General features: G+C 41.4%; 1 protein-coding gene across 30 annotated transcripts in view; it reads left to right on the top strand.

The window, feature by feature from the left end:
• LOC102781022 (ankyrin-3-like) overlaps positions 1–21,611 on the top strand; it is a 121,642-nt gene extending 100,031 nt beyond the window's left edge. For 22 of the 30 annotated variants that reach the window (XM_087850150.1, XM_087850149.1, XM_087850161.1 and 19 more), the window contains 11 exons: positions 1,060–8,301; positions 9,115–9,189; positions 9,554–9,685; positions 10,113–10,256; positions 14,414–15,845; positions 15,949–16,111; positions 16,415–16,492; positions 16,841–16,924; positions 17,038–17,151; positions 18,075–18,166; positions 20,107–21,611. In XM_087850150.1, the coding sequence (XP_087706276.1) occupies positions 1,060–8,301; positions 9,115–9,189; positions 9,554–9,685; positions 10,113–10,256; positions 14,414–15,845; positions 15,949–16,111; positions 16,415–16,492; positions 16,841–16,924; positions 17,038–17,151; positions 18,075–18,146 (9,536 nt within the window). In that variant the 3' untranslated portion in view covers positions 18,147–18,166; positions 20,107–21,611. Of the gene's footprint in view, positions 1–1,059; positions 8,306–9,114; positions 9,190–9,553; positions 9,686–10,112; positions 10,257–14,413; positions 15,846–15,948; positions 16,112–16,414; positions 16,493–16,840; positions 16,925–17,037; positions 17,152–18,074; positions 18,167–20,106 lie in introns of those variants that run through there. The other 8 variants (XM_087850165.1, XM_087850170.1, XM_087850166.1 and 5 more) reach the window with 7 other exon arrangements.
• The last annotated feature ends 2,954 nt before the right edge of the window (positions 21,612–24,565 follow it).

The raw sequence follows: 24,565 nt of genomic DNA, 5'->3' as shown, positions 1-24,565 counted from the left end.
AACATTTGCATGGTTTCCTGTGTGTCATGCTTTGCTTACCCACCCCATGTTGACAAAATGTCTCCCTGTTTTGACTGTTATGTTATTGTCACTGGTGTCAATGTCTGTTCGTGTATCATTTGAACAGAAATGTTTTAATTCATGTTGAATAAAAATATTATTTTGAATTGTTCTCATTCTTTCAGCAGCCATTTCACTCTTTTATTGGCTTTATGATTGCGTGCGGCTGTGTATATTAACATGAAATAGGTTGCACTTTACATGAACTTTCTTCCCCCCACAGTGACTCTTTTAGAGCACAAGATTTGATTTAAAAACATTTTTTTTGCCTTTAATGAAATCTTGGAATACCTTTTCTCACAGATATTATGTTTTAGGGCCGGAGCTCTTTCTTCTTGATCTACTATCTTTGCTTTATTGTAATATGTCTAAACTTGTCTTTCTGACATTTTTGGGAAAAGGGTTAGGATTATTTAATAATATACTTAGCTAGAGATAAAATTGTGACCATTTAAATAAATCTTTCATTGCAGGTCACATTTTTTTGTAAAGTGCAACCTCATATTTTATTTTAAGTTGTGACCAAAATATTAAGGTGATATTTTTTTTTATTAATAATATACACTTGTGGGGTCACCTGGCATTGAAAATGTACTAAATGAAAAGAGAAATACTTTTTAATTAAACATACACAGTAAAAGGCACTGTTGTTAGGAGCAAATAGATTAAGCATATCAAAAGTCAATGGAATTGCATATTTTTGGTTATCATGACCTTTTTGTCACGTCTGTCATATCAAGCATTTTTTTTTTTGTTTTTTGTTTGTTTTGTTTATTTTTTCCAAGATCCATTCTGTTTTGAGTGTATTTATTCTCATTGTTCATCATCATTGTAATATGGGCCTTTTACATTTCAAGTGTAAAATTATGTCTTTGAGAGTAATGCCCTTTCTGACTGACTCAAATTTCTCTTTCTGGTTTTTATGTTTTATTTCAAATTATTTTATGTTGGATTTTATTTTTACTTCCTTATTGCTTTTGGTTTAAATTACTGTTGAAGAAACAACTGATCGAAGCTCGCCGAGAACACAGCCTTCTAGCTACCCTCACAAACCTGTCTTTTCAACGAGACCTTATCAGGCGTGGTCGCCTGTTCCTGTCGCCGTCCCTGGCCAAGCCAAGTCTGGGTTTGGCTCCCTCTCCAGTTCGTCATCCAACACGCCCTCTGCCTCTCCATTAAAGTCTGTCTGGTCCATCAACTCTGCCTCCCCCATCAAGACAAACATCCCTGGATCACCTGCCTCTTCTGTAAAGTCAGTTAGTGACATAGCCTCTCCCATCCGATCTTACAGAACCATCTCCTCTCCTATAAAAACGGTAGTCCAGCAAGCTCAGTACCCCATCCAGGTCAGCCCCAGTCCCCTTTCTTCACCGGGCAAAAGTGCCCCAGATCCTCTGTCTATGAAAGGATTGGCAGCATTGTCTGCTAGAACCTCCCCTTTAACTGTCCCTGAAAGAGGGAGCACTCTTCTTGAAAGATCATCTATGGGCATGACCCCACCAAGCTCTCCCAAATCTTCTCTGAGTATGTTCAGTTCATCCCTACCATATAAGACTGTTATGGGAGGATCTAGTGGCACTGCATCATCCTCATCACCTATAAAAACTGTACCTGGTCTCTCTTCTGTGCGTTCCTTTGCCTCTGATGTCACAAGCCCTGCAAGAAACCTGTTTTCGTCCCTTTCATCACCACTGAAATCCAACTCCTCCCCAAGTGCTGCAGCTTTGATTAATGGAAGTGTCTCGCCCACACAGTACCGTTCTTCATCCCCAACATCTCTTCTCTCCAGCAGTCTGCAAGAGAGGATACAAGCAACCACCAATGCTGCAACCACAAGTGTCAATGCAGCATTTGATGAAGTTGAAAAAACATTCAATTCTTGCTCTGCAGGCTATGGCACCCTGAAGTCCATGTCTTCTTCTGCGTCTTCCTCATATCAGTCCATTAGATCATCAGCTTCTAATTCCCTGTATCCCTCACTAAGATCCCCCACTAATGTTACCACTGCTGTAACGTCTAGTACAATGACTGTTCCAGTGTACTCTGTTATTAATGTGCTGCCAGAACACCAGTTTAAAAAGTTACCTGAGGTGTCAAAGTCAGCTGCTGCTCTTCTGTCCCCAAGGAAGACTATGCCAGTTGAGGTAAATGCTCAGTTGCAGTCTTCCTTTGCCAAAACGCTTTCCCCTATCAAAGCTCCCTTTTCTGCTGGCCTCAAGTCAAATACCACATCACCACTGTCATCTAGCCAAGAGATTCTGAAGGATGTAGCTGAAATGAAGGAGGACTTGATTCGAATGTCAGCCATTTTGCAGACAGACCCAAATTCCATAGCAAATAAAGGATTTCAGTCTGATTCTCCCAGGGAGGCTAAGATAGAAGATGAGGAGCCATATCGGATTGTGGAGAAAGTAAAGCAAGACTTGGTAAAAGTCAGTGAAATCCTCACTAAAGATGGTGTGAAGGATGGTAGGGTTTCCCTGGCCAGGGATTCATTGGATGACATACATTTCTCGAAAGTACAAGTTGAACAACCGCCAAGCAACTGGAGCTATCCCCCAAGATATGAGACAGTGGTCCCTCAAGCCAAATCAAAAACAATTCCTGATCGAGATTTCAATCTGTCCAAAGTGGTTGACTACCTGGCCACTGATGTGGGCAGCAGCTCTTTCACCAAAATGTATGATACAAAGCATAAAGCAAATGAGGGCAAAAGAGAAGAAGATGGGAAAGAGAAGCAGAAACGTGTTTTAAAACCCACCATAGCAGTTCAGGAGCATAAGCTCAAAATGCCTCCAACAAACATGAGGTCTTCTTCTTCTGACAAGGAGATCAGTAAAATAGCTGATACACTTTTTGGAGCAGATACTGTGCTAGAATCCCCTGATGATATCTCACATGAACAAGATAAAAGCCCTCTCTCAGACAGTGGCTTTGAGACCAGAAGTGAAAGAACACCCTCTGCCCCTCCAAGTGCCGAAGGCATGGGCCCCAAAGCCCTTTTTCAGGATATCCCAGTTCCACCAGTGATCACTGAGACTAGAACTGAGGTTGTCCATGTCATCAGGAGTTATGAGTCTCCAGAGGACAACAAACAACCTGCAATGGAGGATGCTCAACCAGTGAGATATATTGATTCAGATGCTAAAGGGCATCAAAATCAAACTACGTCAACTGCAGACCAGAATAAATGCTATTCAATTAAAGTCAGCCCTGACGAAGATCCCATGGGGAAAGGGATGAGGGTAAAGGAGGAAACTCACATCACTACCACCACCAGGATGGTGTACCACAAACCACCTGGCAAAGAATCAGCATCTGAGAGGTGTGAGGAGACGATGTCTGTGCATGACATAATGAAGGCATTTCAGTCAGGCAAAGACCCTTCTAGAGAGCTGGCTGGACTGTTTGAACACAAGTCAAACAATGAGGAAACATCTCAGAGAGTCCTCGAGGATCTCAACTCCAAGCCTAAAGTTGAAAGAATAATTGAGGTTCATATTGAAAAGGGCAATAAAACAGAACCAACAGAAGTCATCATCAGAGAGACAAAAAACCATGCAGAGAAGGAAATGTACTACTATCCAGGGAATAGACAAGATGAGGAAGAGACCGAGGAGTCTCTCCCAGTGTACCTTGACTCCCCAAGAGTGAACACACCCATGTCCCAGGAAGAAGACAGTCGCCCTAATTCAGCCCAGCTCATGTCAGATGACTCTTACAAAACTCTAAAGCTACTTAGCCAACAGTCTGTTGAGTACAATGAGGATGAGTCATCAGAGCTTAGAGGGGAGTCTTACAATTTTGCAGAGAAAATGCTACTCTCTGAGAAATTTGACCAATCTCATTCTGACACAGAAGAATATTTGAGAGATAGGTCTCGCTTCTGCTCACCAGATAGAAGCAGTCACAGTGAGGGTAGATCAGTTGGGCCAAGGACAGAGTATGTCTTTAGGTCAACAAGAAACGTCTTTGATAAATCTGGACGAATGGCCAATGTTGATGACAACTTTGACAAACTGACACTTTTGCAATATTCATCTGAGCCTGGTAGCCCCAAGCAGTCTGTTTGGATGCGTGTGTCAGATGACACACAGAATAAAGAGAGAGAACAGCTTATATATGAGGACAGGGTAGACAGAACTGTAAAAGAGGCAGAGGAAAAACTAAGTGAGGTGTCTCAGTTCTTTCGTGATAAAACAGAACAGCTCAATGATGAGTTGTCATCTCCAGAGAAGAAATCTCGTAGACCAGACTTCAGAGAATCACGGTCAGGGCCCAGCTCTACACACAGCAGTCCAGAAAGATCAGCTTATAGGAGTGGGAGTAGTGGGGAAGAGTGGAGCAGGGAAAGGCTTCGAGACAGGTTCACCTCCAGTGACAGGAAATGTGCCAGTTTACCAAGCAGTCCAGAAAGGAGAGTATTGTTACAGTATTGTGATTCTGACTCAAGAAGACAAGGTGATGGTAAATCACAGGTAACTACAGGTGAAAACCCTAAACCTTTTCAGATGTCTTCCTCCAAAGTCAGTGCAGTGAGGCTAAAGTTTGAGCAAGAGGCTCAAAGGCAAGATCGGAATCCTCAGGGTGTCCAAAATTCAAATCCCCCTATCAGAAAGCTCCAGGAAAGTAAGCTTCCTGTTTACCAGGTATTTGCTGGTTCAGGTGTCCCAAAAACAGGAGATGGTGTGGGTAATCAGAGGAGTTGTCAAGAGTCTGAAACAAATAAGTTCTCACCCAAGCATGAGACTAGTGGAAAAGATCAAGAAGAGAGCAAGTTATTCAGAACATGGGAGAACCAGGGGTATGGAAACTATAAACCTCAATCTCCCAAACTATCTAATTCATTAATCCATGATTCTATGAAAGGCAGCAATAATAGTGATTCCCAAAGACAAGAAAAAACAAAAAAAATAATCTACACAGAATTTGTTGTCCGAGAAAGTCCAACCAGCAACGATAGTCTAAAAAAAAACTCGGAATCACAAATTCCTGTAAGAAAGCCATCTAATTTCTCAGAAAATCAGAAATCTCCCCCTTTAAAATCTGATACCCCTATTGAACCATTTGAGAGGGCAGGGTCTCATAGTTCAGCTCGAAATCGGGTACACAGTAGCTCTGAATCCAACAAGTCTACCCGTGGATCATCATTAGGAAAATCCACAGATTCATCAGAGGGTAGCCAGTCAAATGTAGTGTGTAATGGTGTTGATAGTGACCAAGTAGAATATTTGGATCAAGTAACTCCTGTAGTTGTAACTGAGGGTTTTAAAGATATTAAGCCCTTGCCTGTTTATGTCAGCATCCAAGTAGGAAAGCAGTATGAGAAAGAGACAGCTTCGGGTCAGCTGGGAACATACAAAAAGATAGTAAGCCATGAGAGTAGGACAGTGCATGAAACCAGGGGTGCATTTTACTCTGTCAAACAAAAGCAGTCGCCATCGCCTCAAGGAAGTCCAGAAGATGACACTCTAGAACAAGTGACTTTCATGGAAAGCTCTGGGAAAAGTCCTGTTACCCCTGAGACCCCCAGCTCAGAGGAAATGAGCCTGACCTCCAGAACGCCAGACTCTGTGATAGGCTTCATGCCTGGCATGCCAAGTCCTATCCCAGAGGAGTCTGAGGAGGAAGAAGGAAAGACCTTCGTCTACAAAGAGCCCTCAAAGGAAAAACCTAAGCCAGCTTCCCCAGAGAATAAAAAGCAGGATGGAGAGAGACAAAGGTCAAAGGACAAAAGAGTGGCTTATATAGAGTTTCCACCACCTCCTCCTATAGAAGCAGAACCGTCCAATCCAGAGAAAAGGGGTTCATGTGCTTCTTCCTCAGAGACAGAGATGATGGAGGTTAACCTGCAAGAGGAACATGATAGACACCTCTTAGCTGAGCCAGTCATCAGGGTCCAGCCTCCATCCCCTATTCCCCCTGGCGCTGATAACAGTGACTCTAGCGATGATGAGTCCGTCTTTCATCCCATCCCACTCAAAAAGTATACATTTAAAATGAAGGAAGAAGGAGAGAAACGTCCAAAACCCAAAAAATCTGAGAAAAATGGAAATAAGGACTCTGGGATTAATGGTGTAGTAAAGGGAGAGGAGGCTGATTTTGAGCAAAATGGCAATGATCAGTCAATCACTGACTGCTCAATAGCGACCACTGCTGAGTTCTCTCATGACACAGATGCAACTGAAATTGACTCTTTAGATGGGTATGACCTTCAGGATGAGGATGATGGACTGAGTGAAGATCCAAAAACATCTAGTCTGTCTAATGATGGAAAAACAGCGGGTGCATTTAGCCAGTCCAAACTTGAAGTGATAGAGGAAGAGAAATGTGAGGAAGGGGGAGATGGAAAGACTAAAATCAGTGCATCTTCTCTGCAAAGTAGTGGGGATGAAAAAGATTACACCCTTGAAGGAAGACATCCAGATAGACAGGGCTTTGGAGAAAACTACTTTGGCTATCAACTTGAAGAGGAGCTGAATTCACCCTTTAAAATAGTGGCCACCAAAGGTCTGGACTTTGACCCCTGGTCCACAAAAGGGGTTGATAATGAAGGGGTTTTTGAGTCCAAATCAAAAGATGATGACCCAAAACCCTACGGCTTATCAGTGGAGGACTCACAGGCTACAACTCCTGACACAACCCCTGCTCGAACACCAACTGATGAGAGCACACCGACTAGTGAGCCTAACCCTTTCCCTTTCCACGAAGGGAAGATGTTTGAGATGACCCGCAGTGGTGCTATTGACATGAGCAAGCGGGACTTTGTTGAAGAGAGGCTTCAGTTTTTCCAGATTGGTGAGCATTCCTCTGACCCTAAAACAGGGGAAAAGGGGCGAGGGGGCAAGATCCTGGGGGTACTTTCCTCTCAATCAAAAACAGGGGAGAGGGCCACTGTAGATGGAAAGGTGAAGGTTATAGATACTACCACAGACAGCAGCACTACACCAACAACACCAGCAGCAACTACAGCAAAATGCAGTCCTGCACAGCCTCGCAGTGACACTGGCTATGCTGGTACTGATGCCCCCATCTGTGAAGCCATAGCTGAAACTGCCTCGTCTTGCACAATCACAGCCTCTAAGGTTGATTCGAAATTACGTACTCCTATTAAGATGGGCATAGCTGCCTCTATAACTGTGAAAAAAGACTCAGGGGATCTCACTGATTGTAAAGCTGAGATATCTGAGGGCCAGCTGGTGCCAGAATACATTAGTATAGAGGGGCAGTCTGCAGACAGCAAGTCTAGCAGCCACACTTCGCCCAGATTAGAAAGAAGAGATTACCCCTCTGAAAACTGCAACAACAATAATAACCTTGAGTCCTCCAGTGTACAGGCCAACTACATACAGTGTGGCAGTGTGGTGTTTAATTTGCAGTCCTCTTCTGAACCCACCCTCCAAAAAGCTAGTAGGATAGAAACGCTTTGCTGTAGGGAATTAGAAGAAAGAGTGGAAGTGCACAGCAGTAGTCAGGTGCAGGAGGAGAAAAAGGAAACAGTTAAAGAAAATGAAGTGAAGCAGCCCAAGTCAAGACTTCCAGTTAAAGCATCAGGGTGGTCATTTCACACGCAGGGAACAGCCATAGGTAAACAGAAGCCGAAACAAGCAGTGAAAGTTGAGGTTAAAAAAAGAGGCGAGCCAGCCATAGCCAAAGTAGAGCCCAGGTCTAGGATACCAATAAAGGATGTTAAAAAGAACAGCCCTGCTACTACAGCTAGCTCAGTTGTTTCAGTTCGTGTTACCTCACAGCCAATGAGGGCACTGGCCAAAGAGAGAGCAGCCATACAGTTGCCCTCAAGGCTTCCACTGAAGGACAGGCATCAGATCAGCAGTGTCGCAATATGTAGACCAGACAGACAGGAAAACCCTAGTGAGCTTTGTAAGCGCACCATCGAATACTTTAAAGACATTAGCGGGGAGACGCTAAAGTTGGTGGACCGCCTGTCAGACGAGGAGAAAAAGACGCAGACAGAGCAGTCGGAGGAAGACAGCACCTCCCGGAGCACCTCTCTGTCGGACGCCTCCCAGCCTTCCCAGCCCTCCCAGCCCTCCCGCTCATCCAGGTCTGGTAGAGGTTCGAGGGCTGAGGCCGGGGCCGCGTCCGTAAGGGCAAAGGTGGCGACGACGGACAGGGCCTCCGGCAGTGAGAGGAGCAGGAGGAGTAGGCGGACTGGTGGGAAGGAGGGCAGTCAGGGACTCACAGGGTCTCGAACGCCTCCCATCGCGGAGATCAAGCCTAGTTTGTAAAATTTTCACACTATGTTTAAAATACATCTATATATTTCTATATTTCACTTGTAGTTGCATGACATCGTTGTGATTGTTTAATGGATTGACTGGAATGCCTGTGGCGTGTTTACATATTCCCTTCAGAATAGTAGCTGTCATTTAAATTTCTTTTTCATTGATGTACTGTGTACTGTATTGTCCGTGTCGCAATATTCTCTTTCTTCTGTTCTCCTCTTTTGACCCTGTTTACCTTCCATAGTTAGAGTCAGCATGCCAGTAGTAGTGACTGGTCACTGGCACAACCAGTCACTTGTTTTACAAATCCTGGTCTGTCTCTGTCTGTCTGTCTGTGCAGGGTTGTTACTGAGTTATTGTGGTAGTTTGTTTTTACAGACTATTTCATGCAGCTGTCATTTAAACTAACTAGTGTTGGCAAAAAACACACAAAAGCGTCTTCGCATGTTAACATTTTAGATTCTAACATAGACCTTTCCACTGTAGATTTTTAGAAGTCTGTTGTTGAGAGTCATGTTATGCTTTGTTTTGTCACAGAGAACCACTTACTATATAGACACATTTATGTTCCCCATAGCGTCTCTAGTATGAAATATCCTTTCCTTGCCATCTTGTGGAAATGATTCCAGTAATATGGTAGTCATAGTAATTAAAACATTTTTATCACAGCTGTAACTAATGCTGATAATCATGACTAATAAGTGGCCAGGAAAGGAAAATTATACACATGTATTTTTCTTTTATATTAGCGTATAAGTGTAGAAAAATGTTATTGGTATTAATGAATCAATGTCTTCTATCTTGCCAGGTCCCCAAAGTCCTTGTGAGCGAACGGACTTGCGCATGGCTATAGTTGCAGATCACTTGGGACTCAGTTGGACAGGTTATAACCACTGCTTTATTTATTTCTCAAGCCCCCGAGCCTTGTTATTTACTGCCACCTTCAGGCTGACTGTCACCCAGAGGCTCTGATACTATACACTGTTATAATGTAGCGTTAAGATACCAAGTTTAAAAGCCTTAAAAAGGAGAGGAATTTTAAATAATTTTAAATAAAGTGATGGATCAGTTAATGCTAAAAACTTTTTTTTTTTTAAACAGGATTTTTTTTTTATCATTTTTATTTTGTATTTGTATTTATGTTTCCACTGTACATAAAATGATGGACAATTTGTTTATGGATAGTGCAAAAGAAAAACACTGAAGTTAGAGTATTCATGTTAGACTTGGTTTTTGTGTCTGAACAGAGCTGGCTCGGGAGATGAACTTCACAGTGGATGAGATCAATCACATTAGACTAGAGAACCCGAACTCTCTGACAGCACAGAGCTTCATGCTTCTTAAGAAATGGGTCAGTCGGGAAGGGAAAAACGCCACAAGTAAGATTATTTTCTATGTCTATACATCTTTCTTTTTAGTTACTCTTGTTTTTGTTTCCATTCTTTTTCAGTCATTCTGCTGTTGATTTACTCCTGAAAGTTCATTTCAATTTTTCAATTCAATTTACTTCAATTCAGTTTTTTTTAATATAGCACCAAATCACAACAACAGTTGCCTCAGGGTACTTTATATTGTATGGTAAAGATCCTACGAAAGTCATATATTCTCATTCCTTATTATCGCCCCTCACTGAGGTTTTCTGCTTTCTTTTTTGTTATTCTTTTCTCTTTTCTTTTGAAAAATCATCCAGATGCTCTAAAATATATTTGCTTAAAAAATTGGTTTCGCTATAACTAATCCAAATGTCTGCATAATTACATTTGCTCAAATTCCTGTTTTACTGTTTTTATCTCTCTTCTTCCTCAGCGGATGCCTTAACTGCAGTGCTGACCAAAGTCAATCGGATGGATATTGTGACTTTGCTGGAGGGGCCAATATTTGACTATGGTAACATTTCAGGCACAAGATGTTTTGCCGATGATAACGCTGTTTTCCGGGATCAGGCTGATGGTAAAGTTTAGCTTTGTCTAGCTGACCTCTTACCTCTCCCTGCTACCTTCTTTTTCTTGTGGCAATGCATGGATCACATATGTATCATACTAGTGAAACCAAAATCACAAGCGGTGATTTACACTCGGATTTAGAATTTGTGTGAACAGCTGGGTCTTACCAAAGACGTTCCTGTTGATTCTACAATATATTTGACACTGAAATTTCTGCTTTACATTTCAATCTCATTTTAATATTTAGTTTAAATGAAAACTTTTTTATATAGCACTTTATTACTTGCACTGATTTTAATTGGCTCCTGTTAAATTAACTCTCATTAAAATTAGATTACGCTCAGGGTAAATACTCTGCAAATCACTGCTGTATCCAGTTGTCACAGAAGATTAATATACATTGTTAATTTCCACTTTAAGTGCATGCTGCATGCTAACTATTGCTTTGAATGTTTTTCAGTGTGACTTATGCAGAAATAATATAACCCTGTAGTTTGCTTTTCTCTGCTGACTTAGTTTAGCTCTCCTAGTTCTCCTCCAGTTCCTCAGAGCCTTCCTTGGATAGATGAGAGAATGTCTTCCTCTGTGAAACCAGACTGCCTCTTCCTCCTCCTTCTGTTCCTCCTGCCTCCCATCAACTCCCACCAGCAGTATCCACTGCTGATAACAGCACATAACTGCTCTTAACAAATTTAGAGTCATGTGTTGGCCAAATCCTCATATGCCTGCTCCTTATCCACCCATATTATTCACTCGTTGTCCTGTTGTGCAAGCATGTTTCACTGGGTTTAATGTAGTTTTTCTTTCTTTTTATCTCTCTTATTTCGTATCTTACCTTATTCCTTTCCCATAGTTTGCATAATTATCCCCTTAACTTCCGGAGGCCCTGAAGCAGCTTTTATCCTGCAAACACCCGGTCCTTTCTTTCCAACACCAACCCCAACACCTCCACCCACTCCCCATACACCTTCAGCAGCGCTTTACTGTCACCCCTTCCCTCCACGCCGCTCGCCAAGTTATGAGTCGTCCATTTTGCTCAAAGACTTGGCACCTTCAGCTCCATTTCAGCCAGCAGAGTTTAACGTTTTCACCTCTCCCCATGCATGTCCCCTCCCTCAGTGTACCAATACTGACCCTCGTCAATCCCCGGGCTTTCCTTTCTCTCCCCTTACTTCTTCCCCAATCCCTCTTATTACCTCACCTTTACCTTCTTCACCTGCTCCTCATTCACCATCACCCTTTCTTTCTTCTGCTATATCTGTCCCAACATCTCCCACATCTGTTCCAGCTTCCCCCAGACTCAGCATACCTACTATTGACCTTTTGCAAGCACTATCAGTCACTTGTCAAACTGGTGATACCTTCAAACCTACAACAACTCCACCCAACCTCACCCTTGCACCCTGCTCTATGTCTCCTAGCCAATCTCAACCTATCACCATACCTGTGTCAGCCATCCACTCTACAGCCCCAGGCAAAGTCCCACCTTCTGTCACTGCCTCCTCAAGCAAAGAGTCCCTAGTGACCCAGCTGGCCTCCTCTTTCCACCCAATGTCCCCACTTTCCATGTCTACCCTCCCTCCCACCTCTCCTTCAGGATCACGTTGTCCTAGCCCAAGTCCTCCTTCCCCGCCTCTCCGCTCATTGTCTCCCTGTCCTGTTTGTCAGTGTACTTGTGCACCCTCAGTCAATCCACCTCCCACTCAAACCCGCATCGATCCTTCTAATATGGAAATATACCTTTAGCATTTGCTATCCTTTATCTTGTCCTCCTTCCACTCCATGCTTCTTCCTACTAAAAAATCTCATCTGTCGTCTATCCCATGTGAGCATGTAACAGACCACCTTGGTAAACATTAGCCACATCACACACTATAAGGCCTCATGTCACTAATAGTTCCCACTTTTAATATCTTACCTCACTGACAAAATCTTTAAAATAAGAGCAACTTCGACCAGCATTTGTGATTACTACTTATAAAACACTTCTTTATATATAGTAGGTTCAATATTAAACTAATCAGCCATAACATCAAAACTACCTGACTAATATTGTGGAGGTCCCAGTATTACAATCAGACAGCTCTAAACCATCAGGAGATCAACATGAAACCTGTCTTAGTGTCCTGTTCTGTCCAGATTGGACTTTTCCCAGGGCATCTCACTGATGTAGTTTTGTTAATTTTGAAGTTCATATCAACCTTTAGACTAATATTTTCCAGTAGAATATTGACTTCACCTCTCACAATACTTTTAATGTTGTGGCTGATCTGGTACAGTTAAATGTATGCATTAATTTTATTTTACTTATCTAGTATCCAGCCATCCTACCATCTTCCATCTTATACAAACACGCACACTGGATATTACAAATATGACATCTCTCATTTAATGGTTTCTCATTATTTTTGCTAGTTCCTACATTGTAGATACATACTGAAGACAAATATATGAAGCAATATATATGACATTATGTAGCAAAGAAGAAATTGATAATTAAGCCTAAATATGTCTTATATTTTAGATTCCTCAAAGTAGCCACCCTTTGCTTTGTTGACAGCGCTGCAAACCCTTGGCCTTCTCTCAGTGAGCTTCACGATGTAGTCACCTGAAATGGTTTTCACTTCACAGGTGTGCCTTGTTAGGTTTCATTTGTGGGATTTCTTATCTTCTTAATGGGTTTGGGAACATCAGTTTTGTTATGCAGAAGTCAGGTTGGTACACCTGACAGCCCTATTTGACACCTGTTAGAATTCATATTATGGAAAGAACCAATTAGCTAAGTAAAGAGAAACAACAGTTCATCATTACTTTAAGAACTGAAGGTCAGTCAGTTTGAAAAATTGCTAAAACGTATCTGTCCCCAAGTCCAGTTGCAAAAACCATCAGGTGCTACGACAAAAGTGGCTCACATGAGGACTGCCCCAGGTAAGGAAGACCAAGAGTCACCTCTGCTGCTGAGGATAAATTCATCCATGTCACCAACCTCAGAAATTGGAAGTTAACAGCACCTCAGATTAGAGCTCAGATATATAGCACACAGAGTTCCAGTAGCAGACACATTTGTACCGTACATCAGCTGTTCAGACTGCGTGAATCAGGCCTTTATGGTCAAATAGCTGCTAAGAAACCACTACTAAGGGAAAGATTTGTTTGGGCCAAGAAACACAAGGAATGGACATTAGACCAGTGGAAATCTGTGCTTTGGTCTGATGAGTCCAGATTTGAAATCTTTGTTTCTATGTGCCGTGTCTTGGTGCGGCACAGAAAAGGTGAACGGATGGTCTCTGCATGCATGGTTCCAACAGTGAAGCATGGATAAGGAGGTGTAATGGTGTGGGGGTGCTTTGCTGGTGGCACTGTTGGAGACCTATTCAAAATTGAAGGCACACTGACCCAGTATGGCTACCACAGCATCCTTCAGCGAGATGCCATCCCATCCGGTTTGCGTTTAGTTGGACCATCATTTATTTTTCAACAGGACAATGATCCCAAACACACCTTCAGGCTGTGTAAGGGCTATTTGACCAAGAAGGAGAGTGATGGAGCACTGCAACAGATGGCCTGGACTCCACACTCACTTGACCTAAACTCAGTCGAGATAGTTTTTGGGATGAAATGGACTGATGATCTCTGGGAACTCCTTCAAGACTGTTTGAGAACCATTTCAGGTGACTACCTCATGAAGCTCATCGAGAGAATGCCAAGAGCGTGCAAAGCAGTAATCTGAGCAAAGGGTGGCTATTTTGAAGAATCTAAAATATAAAACATGTTTTGAGTTATTTCACACTTTTTTTGTTTACTGCATAAGTCCGTGTGTTCATTCATAGTGTTGATGCCTTCAGTGAGAATCTATAATTTAAATAGTCATGAAAATAAAGAAAAAACACAGACCTTCTGACAATTTTTAAATTGTTAGAAGGTTCAATAAATGCTCCATTAAAAAAAAATCTGGCAATTAGTTCATGCTTCAGGCTTTAAAGGGTTAAACGTATCTTTATATAATCATCCCAGGTAACGGTTGTCTGGATACATGCTTTACATTTCATTCTCTGTGCCATTGTCCATGTCATGTGGTGTTATGGTGTGTTTTCGGGTGTTAAATTGTTTGTGTTATGCTTTGGTGTGTGTATGTCTGTACATTTTTCATCCTGTCACCTACAGATTATCAGAGCATTCTAGTGGAGCTGCAGTCCCCCGCCACACTGCACTCTGATCCCTACTTCCTGGAGTCTGACCTCCCCGTCACTCCCAATCCTTCCCTTGCACACCACCAACAACAGCACCATTACCCAGAACCAGACACACCTTTGCTTGCTGACACCCAGCCTCAGCCCTTGCCTTGGAGTCCAGAGTTAGAGCCCAGTAACAGAGAGCCAGAAAGCCCCCCTAGGAGCCCCCCTAGACCCTGTGAGCTCACCCTATCTGTCCCAGTATTTGAACTTCCTGATCCTATTCCCTACAAGCCCAGAAAGCCCCACATTGCCCTGAATGATCAGCTGCTATTGAGCGAGGAGGAGGACCGATCTTTTCAAGAAATGGAACCAATCCACAGGCCCAGGTCACGGTCCTTTCCCACGATGTGTGAATTAGACGTTGATATGGCATACTCCACATCTTCCCCTTCATTATCATCAATTTCATCGATAACCCCTTCATCACCAGAGAGAGCACAAATTGGAGATGGAAGAGTGCAGCTGGATCCCTTTAATGGGGTAAAACAGGATGTTTGTTTGAAAAGAGGTGAAAAGGAAGTGACAGAAGAATTAGGGAAGGTTGTTGAAGTGGCTGCAGCAGAGTTGGAAGAGGGAAGTGCATTAGTGGAAAAGTGGGTAGAGCGAGACTTAATTGAAAATGTGGAAAGAAAATGTGAGATGATAACAAAAGATAGGTCTAAACTAACAGAGGAAAATTTGGTGGAACAGAAAGAGGGGTTTGAAGAGGAAGAGAAAGATTTAGTGAGTAACCAGCAGGATAATATTCATGACGGGAATAAGGGGACAGCCTATGTTATGGAAGTGGTGAGAGATGTACAGCTGTTAAACGAGCAGTATGACCTGCCAGGAAATGAGCATGAAATGGAAAAAGCTTGTGCCACATTTGAAGCAGATAGCAGAAAAGTTGATGGAGTCGCTGAGGAAGTTTTCTGTAAGGGTGATAGAATAGATGATACACATGAAGATGTGCAGTTTAAGGATTCGACGTTGTGTGGCAGTGAAAAGGATATTTGCAGTACATCACAACAGGACATCGAGGACCAGACTGTAGTCCGCCTCTCCCCTCAGGCCTGGGATGAGGCACTTGAGGAACTTCAGCCCAATGAAGAAGATAAGGAGGAGGAGGAGGATAAAGAGATCAAAGAAGAAGCATTAGGGTCTTTGTTGGAGGAGGTGAAGAACAAAGGTGGCTCAGAGGAAAAGGAGGAGAACGAAGAGATGACCAAGTCCAGGATTCAGGAGATTTGTGATCACATTGAACATGCAGAACAAGACCTTTGTTCACTTTCAGGTTGGCACAGCGATTCATCCAGTGTCAATGTGGAACCACCAACGCCAGGACGCAGTGTCAGCTCAGACTTGCTCGACAGACGAGAAAGGTAAAATCTTTTTTTTTTTAAGTACAATGCTCAAATAGAATCACAAGATAACAATCTCTCAGACCACTTATTTGGTGTGTTGTTTTGTTTGTTTTTCCAACAGCCAAGAGAACTCTAGTGACTCCATCACCTCCTCATCTAGAGGAGAATCAGGGAGGTCCCGACAGAACGGCGACAACTCAAAGCACTCACCTCAGGACGGCTCATCTGAATCATCAAATGGCAGAAAAGAGGAGGGAACACTAATGTCAGAGAAAAAAGTCCAGGTAATACTGAAGACTGTTGTACCTGTAACAATGAGGGATGAAAATCTTTGTCTATTTTCTGTACTAAAGTCCTACACTGCCTTCTATTTCTACAGGAGAAATACATAGCACATCTTACACTAAAGAAAACTAAACTTCTCGATTATTCTAAATTTTCTTTCCTGATTCAGCCAACTATGGAGTTGAGGTGCATAAAGGACAACAACAAAAATGTTTCAACCTGTAACTGTCCTACACATGTGCTTCTTTTTTCCACTTGACTCCCTCTGTTGTGTAACGTTTGTATAAAACCTCCCTCCACAGCGAGTTAGTGTAGATTCCGGTTCAGAGGAAGAACAGACAGTAACCACCAGAATCTTCAGACGCCGTCTAATTTTAAAGGTACACTGAAAGCCTGAAGCAGGTGCTGAGCTGGGTCGTGGTTTGGTTTGGTTTAGACTGGTCAGTCTGCTGTGATACGTAATAGTCTTGCTTGGTATAATGGTGGTTTATTCTATTTGTGTGTACGTGTGTGTCTAGATATGACTGTGCATATGTTTGTTTACAAGCTCTACTGACCCTGTCACAGTTCATAAATGAAAACTAATCCATCCTCTTTCTGTCAGGGTTATTTTTCTCACTGGTGTTTTGTTTCAGTGTGGTGATGGTGATGGATTATTTTTAATCGTGTGTGAAGTGATCAGGAAGTTGGCAAGCTTTTATTCACGTGCTAACCGCAAATACCTACAGGGAGAAGAAGCAAAGAATATCCCAGGTGAGACCATGACAGAGGAACACTATATGGACCAAGATGGTAACCTCATCAGTAGAAAAGTAATGTATACCTTAATTCCCATTTCCTATCCAGCTCTGAAATAATACCCATCATAGGGATGGTGTTTTTATACAATCAGGCACCATCAGATCTTTTCTTCTGCCTTGAGCAGGTCATAAGGAAGGTTATTCGCCGGGTGTCTACTCCCACACCAGAAAACCAAGGAGGTGACAGGTGGCACAAAGACCTTCACCACAGTCCCATTCTGCAAGAAGATGCATCAGAGGTTGCATGAAGATCCAATTAATCTACCATCCAGATGGGATTCCTTTGATATGCTGTTATTCTCCTGTCACAAGACATCAGTAGTTCTAAGAACTACTTGGGTGGGAGGTTAACAGCAAATACAATTTTTAGGCTTAAAGCTGCACATGACAGTGAATCACAGTGGGTCTGAAACAAAAGAAAATAACATTATAACTCATCTAAATAAGAAATTTGCAGTCACGGGCCACAATTCTGAGTCTCACTTTGAAAATTAAAGGCTCTTCTGAACCTTAAAGATTATTTAAGTGAAGTGTTAAGAGCGAAATTGAGATTAAGAAAGTAACACGTGGTAAAAGGTGCAGCTTTAAGTCAAAGAGGGAGGGAGTCAATTAGATTTGATCATCTTTTCCTCCAGTGAATTCAGTGAAGTTAATTCTTGTTAACACTGGTTAACTGGTTTGAGATGACTATTATCTCCATAGTGGGCATATATATACAAATATCATATGAACTGCAACCTTGCATGTTGTGTTTTAACAGTGTGTGGTGTCTGTTTTGTTTGTATAACAAAGAAGATGCTGACTGCAGTTCTCCTGACTGTGTGATGCTAATGGTCTTTTATAAAGTTCTTTTAAAGCATTTAGCCAATTAGTCAAGAGTATGACTAATGAGTGCTAAGGAAACTCAATCAGCTCCTTTTGTTTCCAGCTCTGTCCATAATGGCATAATTATTCTTTTTCCAGGTGTCTACTTGGTGTGTGGTTTAGGTCCTAATTATAACTCTTGCAATGATGCTATTACTAACATTTGAGTTTTGCTTCTTCTTTCTCTTATTTTGATGTTTCAGGTGTGTTTTTGGTTGCAGTGGGGTTTTTTTGTGTCTTTTTCTATCAGAAGATAAGAATACCATGTCTTATGTATACTTCTATGTGTGTTTTCCAGCATGGAGAGGGGTCAAGGAATAGCAGGCGGAAAGATGATAGAAGATCAGGGGATAAAAAGCACCACTCATAGGGATGGTTACTCTCTTCCAGGTACCGTAGTTTACTTTCTCACCTTAACACAGTCATCATAGTCCCCGGGCTTTAACTACTGTACATGCTGTACATATCCGTTGTTGTTCACTGACTTCCCACTAACTGAAGTCAGGTGCATTGAATGGCACCTAGTACCACCTGTATTAGTGAATTCTGTGTTTTTATTTCTAGGCTTTACAGATTTTAAACTTTGAACAGAGCAAACTATCATTTTAGGCACCAAAAGTAACCTACCTGTCAATTAACCTATACCTTTTATTTATTAATAAATGTAGTACAAAGTAATCAGTCGTGTAACCACGTTTACTATTAAGCTAGTTCTTTTTAGAAGTAAATAGCAGATTTTGTTTGTTTCTTTTTTTAATAGTTAAATATAAAGATGTATTGTTGAGAGCTACAGACCTGTGAAAAACAAAGTACACCTGTACTGCTTTTGAAAGAAGGAAGAAGGTAAATAGCAGCCAGTTGCTGCTAATCAAATGCAGTTGATCAACTAATCATAAGTAAGTTGGATGTGCCATTAAGAGAAAGCCTCTCTTGTCTAAACAGAGCAAGACACCACAGTTTAGGTTTGCAGAGAAGAAGAAACCAGAAAGAATTTATGTGCAATGTCTTTTGGACAGTCAAGACCAAAGTGGAGATGTTTAGCTGTATTGCACAGACCCATATTAGGCAAAAATCAAAAGCAGCACATCAGTACTAATGCTTGATACCAGCTATCAAAGCGGAAGGGGGGTGATTTGGATTTGTTTTGCAGGCACAGGACCTGGGCACCTTACAGTCATTGGGTTGACCATGAACTCTGTATACCAGAGTACCCTAGAGTCAAAAGCTTGGCTCAAATCATGCAAAAGGAGAATGATCCTGAAGAAACTTTTTTTTACATACTCTCAATAAATACTATACTTTACATACTCTACAGCAGCGGTCCCCAACCTTTTTTGCGCCACGGACCGGTTTATGCCCGACAATATTTTCATGGACCGGCCTTTAAGGTGTCGCGGATAAATACAACAAAATAAAACTAGTACCGGTACGGAAAAAAAGAAAATTTATTCATAACACACGTGAAAAGACCCAGGAAAACCAAGTAAACGATAAAAACGATAACAAAATAACGCTGAAAACCGATAAAAACCCTGAAAACTATACATTTCACACCTGAACCTCAACTCCCGCGGCCCGGTACCAAACGACTCACGGACGGTCCGAGGCCCGGGGGTTGGGGACCGCTGCACTACAGCATCACATTTGGGAACCTCTGAAGCTGCTCAAACATTTGCACAGTGCTGCACATGAGATGCCTGTATCCACAGTATTAAAGTAAATGAAATCATCAATTTAGTCAGATAGTTCAAACTCAAAGCAAAGAAGAAACTGGCATGAGCTTGGTTATCCCCTGGCAGATTTTCTGTCCTCTGCGTTCTCTCGGTGTGAATGAATAGAAAACATTTACAAAGGGAACAGGATTGAGGGTCACTACACACCTCAGCATTATATTGCCCCGCTAAAACCCTCCACGCCTTTTCTTTGTCCACTAAATCCCCAACTCACAACAGCTTTGTCCCATCCAAAAAGAGTTTGTTATCCCACTGGCCAGACTGTTAATCCCTACTGCTGCTCACCCGTATGTTTGCGGTGAGTCATTCCATCTGCGCAGAAATGGGATGGCACTGTCATAAAATCTGCCAAAGAGTTTCTATGGTAACAGAGGTCACCATAACAACCCACGTACCATCAGGTCTTGTTAATGTGTTGTCATTTTGTTATACAAAGGAATGAAACACTTAAGAAAAACATTGTACACGTTACACCCTTTGAATTCAGTTTAATACTCAATATTAGGCGATGCACTGTCGGTTGTAATGTATTGTATGAGCTTCCAGAGGGTGACAGTAAATGTGCTGCAATATGCAACGTACTGTTTTGTCTTCCAGATACAGAGGAACCAAGTTCAACGTTTCCTGGGAACAAGTGTTCAGAGGGCTAAGACTTCAGGTTCAAGGACTTAAAGCAAGGTCCAGTGTGCCACTATCTGCTCTAAATAAATGGCTTTCACATGAAAGGAGTCAACCCTTCTGACTTGCGCATGAGCATGAAAAACTCACTCCCTGTCAATTAAAGGACCAAGAAGTTCTCACTTTATGACTGTGGTGGACCAGTGGACAATGATCCTGCTTCCTGTTTTGTGTGAAACAATACGTGCCATCGGTCCACTGGTGTTGTGAGAGCTTTTTGGAGGAGCGTCGTTTGTTGCGAAAAACGACAGAGACTCCATTACTGACAACCACACAGGTGCAACTGTGACCAAAGATGGCACAAGAGCTCAATGCACATGGTGGGTGAAAAGAATGAGGTAGACACAATAACACACACAAAGAAAATCGAATGGACACTTCTAATCCAACTTCAACACTCGCCTTATAGTTTTTTCTTGAACCCATTGTTGTCAGGATGTAAATTGTTTGGGGGTTTTTTTCCTTCCTTTTTAAAACTTAAACACAACTAACACAAAAGCTTTTTTTCCTGTATATAAAATTATAATGTGTATAATTCTTTTAAATCGAATGGACAAGTTGCTGGTTGCGAACGCACTGAGGAGAGCGACCTTTTCAAGTGCTTTCAAAATTTACTGAAACGATTTCACTTTTAAAGATTTGAGTGTAACTTCACGGGTTCTTGTATAATTAATTACTAGAACAGGTATAATGTTTGTACATGAAAAAGCTGGTTTGATTTTAACAGAAGAAATTTCCAGAAAAAAATCGAATTTCTGTAATTCCCAAAGTGGGAATGGATCCTGCAAAAAAAGAGGAGCCTTTCAGAGTACTCATATTTTCATGCATGCTGTTCACATTATTTTAATTACAATTTTTACAGGTTTGCAAAACACTGTATTCAAATGAATCCCTTTATCACTATACACATATAGCCCTGACGTTTGTCACCGATTTTATATTTCAAATTGAAAAAGGATACCATTAAAGCTTTTATCATGTTGGGGTGAGGATGAAAAAAAATCTCTAGCTTCTTGAGGATGTGATGTCTTGTCTGTCTGTGTAAAACTGGAGGGCAGCTTCTGCTACAGGAACGAAGTAATCAGAATGTAAATGCTAGTAGGCTGGCTCGCTGTAAAATTATACTTGTATTGTGCATATTGGCTATAAGGTTTAGGAGTCTCTGTACACTGTAAGACTGTTTGTAAACATTTAGCAGTGTTTCAGTTTGGTTTTCTAATGGCTGCTGTGGTATTAAAGGAAAACTGGGGCATTTCACTTTGGATTCTTTGGTGAAGTATTTCCTTAATTTAAAACCTACTCACATTAAGGACACATAAAGACATTGTTTGATTGTAGCTCCAAATAGCATATTGTATGACAAAACACTGGATGGTCAGAACCAGTTATTTAAGCATTAAATAAATTGTGTTTTAACTCTGAAACTGTGTGATCTCTTTAGGCTTGAGAGTCTGTATATGCAGTGTCGAATAGAATTGTTTTCACTAGCTCACTGACAAAGTTTTATTTGACACACTTTACATGACATTAGGAATTTATGTATCAGTTTTCATTAGATGCCCATGTAGTTCAAGTGTGGTGTTCTACTGCTGCGATGGCTCAGTATGCTGATGTCTATGCTGTGGACATGAAAACTATGTACCTTTTTTTTTTCAGTTTTTTTGGGTGGGAGTATTAAAGGAAGTCAGATAGGGTGCTGTACCACATCCCCTTATACTACTATGTCAATCAGGGGGTAGAGGATACTTTGATATGGTTGAAGTATCAATTTTGTTAATTTTCTTTGATATGTGTTTTCACCTGAGCAGATTTTTTGATGTACAATTCTTACTAACAGAGTGAAGCCATTGAAATATAACTATTCTAGCACTTTGGTTATTCAAGGTCTTTTAGAGGCTATAACAGCAATGATGCCATCACAAATGTTTCAAACGTCTTTAAAAAAAAATCAACCTAAAAACTCCAAAAAAATACAATAAAATGCAGTGATTTTGCAGTACAGTTGTTTCTCTTCTTATCTTTGTGTCCTTGAATGTTTTTTCTTTAATCATTATTATTATGTAAGTTGCACGATGGCAGTGATCAGTAGTGATGTCGTGGGAGTTACTGCCAAAATTCTGTGTTTCTCCTCACCTAAGTGTCCTTGAGCGCCAGGCAGCAACACTTTCTCCTTCCAGCTGATGGAAAAAATGTAAACTATACCGTAGACACTTCATAGCACCATCTCTCATGCCTTAGCCTTGTGATTTTCTAACATAATAAAGCTCAAGTTCAATATTGGATACCAAAGATGGTAAGATAATGCAGTAGCAATAACATTAACACATGTTAGTTCCTACATTAAAACACAATAAAGGTAAAATGAGTAACACTGATGATTTTCTTACAGTGCAATTCATATGGATCTTACTTTGTAACAATATTTAGTTTGATGTACCACCCGTCTAAATGCTGTTGAAGACCGGGCACATCCCAGTCCCTGAAGGTAATGGCCACAGCAAAAAACCTGCAAGCCCAGAGGTTCTTTGTCAGTACCCTGTTTGGACAGACCTGTTTTGGCATGTGAGGAAACCACACATTCATAGGCAGATGGTTTTAATGTTGTTGCTAAAAGACATAAATGCCAGTGAGTTTGTCCAGTAAGCATGATCATCTTTAATACGTGGTGGAACACAAAAGAAAAACACTGTGCCGCCTACTGATTCATTAGAGTGTTTAAAGCAGTTCTTCCCACATCATCCTGTGACCATGACTACAGTGGCAAGATTATCCCAAGAAAACACACAACCTGCTAGACCTACTTTATGCTTCTTTGATTTAAAGATGAGTATTGTTTAAAATAATCCACAGACTACATTAGAGCAAGCTGAAAAATCAACCCCCCTCTTTGTAATGAAATGTGACCTGGAGCTTTCATGCATCTGGGATGAGATTCACCTTTTTTTGGGGGGGGGCTTTATAAAAACCTGCATGGGTACAATTAGGCCTCTTGTCCACTGCAAACTGGCTAATTCTTCTCTGGATCTTCAGGGATGGATCCACAATGGAGGATTTCCATTGCAGAATATAGCAAATTCTCATTGGAAAGAACGACTTTCACCTTACATTTAAAATTTTAAATTTTTGCTCACTATCGGAGTTGACTAACTCTCACCATGGACTTATTGTGTGAGGGCATTTTGGCTGGTGGGAGGACGTGGGTCTCCGCTTTGCTGTGTGTATCTGTAGAATGGGCATAACAGGTTCGTTTTAGTTTGTAGTGTTGGCTTGGCAATTTTCCCTTAAAAAAACATGAGCAACACTGACAATGTAAGGCATGATTGGTCTGTATGGACCATTTTCTGAAAGCCTGAAAATAAAAAGATGTATACAGTGCTGTGAAAAAAATCTTTGCCCCATTCCTGAATTCTTATCGTTTTACACATTCCTCACACTTAAGTGTTTCAGAAAATCAAACAGATTTTAATGTTAAAAAGATAACCGGAGTGAACACAAAATGCAGTTATTAAACGATGATTTCATTTATTAAGGAGCTACAGAAACTCAAAGACGCAGGCGAAACAAAGTCATTGCCATCTATCAGTCTGGAAATGTTCACAATGCCATTTCTAAGGTTTGGGACCATTGAACCACAGTGAGAGCCGACATCCACAGATGGAGAAAACTTGGGACAGTAGTGCATCTTCCCAGGAATTGGGCAAATTACCAGAATTCGCCGAATCGATGACTCAACTGTGTCATCATAAAAGAAGCCAGAACAACACCTAAGGAACTTCTGGAAGGTCTGTATCTCATTACAACTCTGCCAGAAAATCCAGAAGGAGAATGTCTGGCCATAAGTCCATGCACTTGCACATGCACTTGGGTTATACAGAAGAACAATGATCCAAAATACACCAGCAAGGCCACCTCTTAATGGCTCCAAAAAACACAATAAGAGTTTTGGAGCAGCCTAGTCAAAATCTGGAATTAAATCTGATCGAGATACTTCGGCACTACTCTGGTTATCTTTGTCTAATATTAAAGCATATTTGATGATCGTGTAAGAGTGAAAAATATACAAAAAGAAAGAAATCCAGAAGACCGGGAAATACTATTTCACAGTATTGTATAAAATTAGCATAATGTCATATTGTCAACACAACAGCTGACAAGTAAACACTGTATAAGTAGGGTTATACAGTATTTACTTTAAAGATGTTGTCGTGTTAGGCATAAAACGTGGTTTAGGGTGTGGTGTTGTGTCTTAAGTTTCCCATTTTGCTGGCAATCTCGGATTGGGTTTCCAAAGATGCATTTCATGTTATGGGTGTATTAGGTAGTACTGGAGACATCCTGCTGGGGGTGCTATACCGTTAGGCGGGAGCAAGGTCACGCA

The sequence above is a fragment of the Neolamprologus brichardi genome, chromosome 13 (genome assembly GCF_056152115.1).
Source record: "Neolamprologus brichardi isolate AB-2024 chromosome 13, ASM5615211v1, whole genome shotgun sequence".
Classification (NCBI taxonomy): Eukaryota; Metazoa; Chordata; class Actinopteri; order Cichliformes; family Cichlidae; genus Neolamprologus; species Neolamprologus brichardi.
Note: the sequence above shows the minus strand (reverse complement) of the source record. Positions and strands in the feature narration are given on the sequence as shown.